This window comes from Austrofundulus limnaeus, unplaced genomic scaffold (assembly GCF_001266775.1).
Source record: "Austrofundulus limnaeus strain Quisiro unplaced genomic scaffold, Austrofundulus_limnaeus-1.0 Scaffold187, whole genome shotgun sequence".
Classification (NCBI taxonomy): Eukaryota; Metazoa; Chordata; class Actinopteri; order Cyprinodontiformes; family Rivulidae; genus Austrofundulus; species Austrofundulus limnaeus.
In genome coordinates this window covers 1,001,624-1,004,393 of record NW_013952589.1, presented here as the reverse complement: position 1 = coordinate 1,004,393, position 2,770 = coordinate 1,001,624, and the positions used below count along the sequence as shown (strand labels likewise).

Here is a 2,770-nt window from a genome sequence, read left to right as displayed (position 1 = left end):
CCATGTGATTGGCTGATTAGAAATTAAGTGTTAACGAGCAGTTGGACAGGTGTACCTGATAAAGTGGCCGGTGAGAGTATATTCCCAATGCAGTAGAAAAGATTGTTGCAAACCGCGAGAAAAGTCTGATCCTTTTATTATTTTAATATCTGTGTAAATGTCCTCAACAAATTTAAAACCCAGCATTACAGATTGAGATGTGTTGAGAAATGATGTTTTTTTTGGTCATCCCTTAAAAAAATGATATGAACACTCAYGTGAGTAGCGTTGGAGTAAGTGTTGAGGATGACTCTCAGCTGCTACCACACCAAGGTTCATCTGAATAACTGTAAAACGGACCGAGTTAGAGGCAGTTTTGTGTTCGCTGATTTTAATCAGCTGCGCTCATTTTCAGTCGGCTCAACTCTAAAAGTTAATCAGTTTGTAAACTTACATCAAATTATTCGTTTTTGAAAAATTCAACAAAATCCAGTCAATGTCTCATGAGTTATTTTGCTAACAGACATTCAGTGTYGAGTCTTTAGCCCTCATAATAAATAAGTTTCAGGTCAGTATCTCTTGAACTGACTGGGTTGGCTAAGGCAGCCATCTTAAATCCAAAAGTTTTAGATGTACATCAAATAATTTTTGCCCAAACTTAGCAAATAATGACTTTTAAGAACATCCTGGTTATTTTATGTAATGACACAACTGTCAATCAGAGCAGACTTTAGGAAAACGAGTCTTAAAGAGAAAGGAACCGTAAAAAAAAAGGTAGTTATTTTTTATGTTGAATTCTTATAAAGTTAGATCATGTAAATTTACAGACAACAAATAAAAAAGTAAAAAACAAGCATATTATTGTTTTTTAAAATCTGTAGTGTGACACCTCATGTGCTGCAAACAGCTCTATAAAATGTTATTACTATTTGAATTCTAATTAGCCTTTTTCATTTTGATCAGCACAGTAAAATTATTTACAGTAAAATGAATAATGGAGAAAAAAATTATAATGTTACAGAATTTTATATTACAAACTGCAGGATATTACAGTTTAATATAATCACTTAGTTTCTCATTAGTTTCTTTTTCTGTTGTTGGTTTTTAATTTTGTTTACATATTTAACTTCTTTTATTTTAAGTTTCTTCAAACCTTAATTTAAGGTCCATTTAAAGCCAAGTAAAGTCATGCAACATGGTTTAACTTTAAAGCACAGRCCAGATAAACAGAACAGCAAATCAATTTTTAATTTTTGTGTTGTAGTTGTTGTAGTTACTCATTTAGCAGCATTTATTGACTTTAGATTTGAAACTGGAGGAATAAAACACAGAATAAACACTTAGCTGTGTTTCTGACAGTTCTGTTGGTTTGCGTCTTACCTGTGTGTGTGTGTGTGTGTGTGTGTGTGTGTGTGTGTGTGTGTGTGTGTGTGTGTGTGTGTGTGTGTGTGTGTGTGTGTGTGTGTGTGTGTGTGTGTGTGTGCGCTCCCAGGTCTCTGTTGCAGCAGCTGCAGTCTCTGCAGGCGATGGTGGCAGGAAAAGTCCACAGGTCCTGCAGGGCTGCTGGCACCCAGACCTCCTCGTGTTTAATGGTAACGTGTCGGTTCCACTCTGAGCTGACGAAGCTTCGATCGCTGAGCTGGAAACATATTTATTTATCCTTCTTCCTGCCGCTTCCCTTTCAGGTGGTCGTGTTGTGTTTCGCTCTCTTTTTGGGCAGTTTTTATCCGGGCGGCTTGACTTCGTGTTCGAGCATCGCTAAAACGAGCGTCGYGTCCAAACAGAGCGACGCCAAAGAGTCGTACACAGACTCCTACACAGCTACAGGTAATCACTCACACACAACACGCAGAACTTACTTTTTCATTTCGTCTTTCTGACAAGACAAAGTTGTGAGGCTCGCAGCAGCTAACGAGCTTGATGTTGTTCTTCAGCTGCATACAAGAACTGAAACATGAAAAACGAGATAAGTTGTGGGGGATGTGCCGTTAAACAGATTCCCACTGAGAGTTCAGATGGAGCCAATTTACAGACGTGGATGAATCTGCTGCTAACTTTCACACAAAAACACACAACTGCTCTGAGCTTAACTCATCAGGCCCACAAACATCTCACACAGACTTTGGACCTCGTCAGGGTGGATTTTGGATTCTTGTCTGTTTTTTTTTTGTGTGTGTGTGTTTTTCAACCCGTTGTGGAGTCCCACATTCATAATGGGGTGGGTGGTGCTATCAGAAAGTGACTCACCTCGACCTTAAAGTTCAGTTTGAATGATTCTGGAGGATTTTTTTTTTTTTTTTGGTGATCCATACCATCTATCGGATCAACCTGGGGTCGCATTTCGTCTTGCATCCATGTCCAGTGTCTGGTACCAGCTTAGCCGCATTTTCCATGAAACACAAATCTGAAAAGTTTGTTTTTCCCAATGATAGTAATTAAAATAACAACTGCACAGAAAAACAGAGGATTTATATCTCCCCAGGCGAAAAATTATATATTGCCACAAGAAAAACCTTAAAATTTATTCGGTTATTTGCGATTTCAACAAAATARCATCCAGTTAGAGAGGCTTCAAGTAAAAAAAATCCACGACTGACTCAGACGTCTTTAAACTCTGGTTCACTACATGCTTTATTCTTAAAGGAGACCAATTATGGGTTCTAGAAATTTTTATGGTATGTCTGTGGGCTATCCAGACCATGTTCATTCAATTTAATGCACTAAATAATTCTCAGATAATGAAATTTCTCATTTTCTAGTTCTGCCTGCTCTGACTTCTGTTCAGAAGAGC

At 37.9% G+C, this 2,770-nt stretch overlaps 1 protein-coding gene across 1 annotated transcript in view; it reads left to right on the top strand.

Moving 5' to 3' along the window:
* creb3l2 (cAMP responsive element binding protein 3-like 2) overlaps positions 1-2,770 on the top strand; it is a 32,587-nt gene that overhangs the window by 26,766 nt on the left and 3,051 nt on the right. Inside the window, exons 9-10 of the mRNA XM_014018249.1 lie at positions 1,472-1,571; positions 1,665-1,806. Of these exons, the coding sequence (XP_013873703.1) occupies positions 1,472-1,571; positions 1,665-1,806 (242 nt within the window). The remainder of the gene's footprint in view (positions 1-1,471; positions 1,572-1,664; positions 1,807-2,770) is intronic.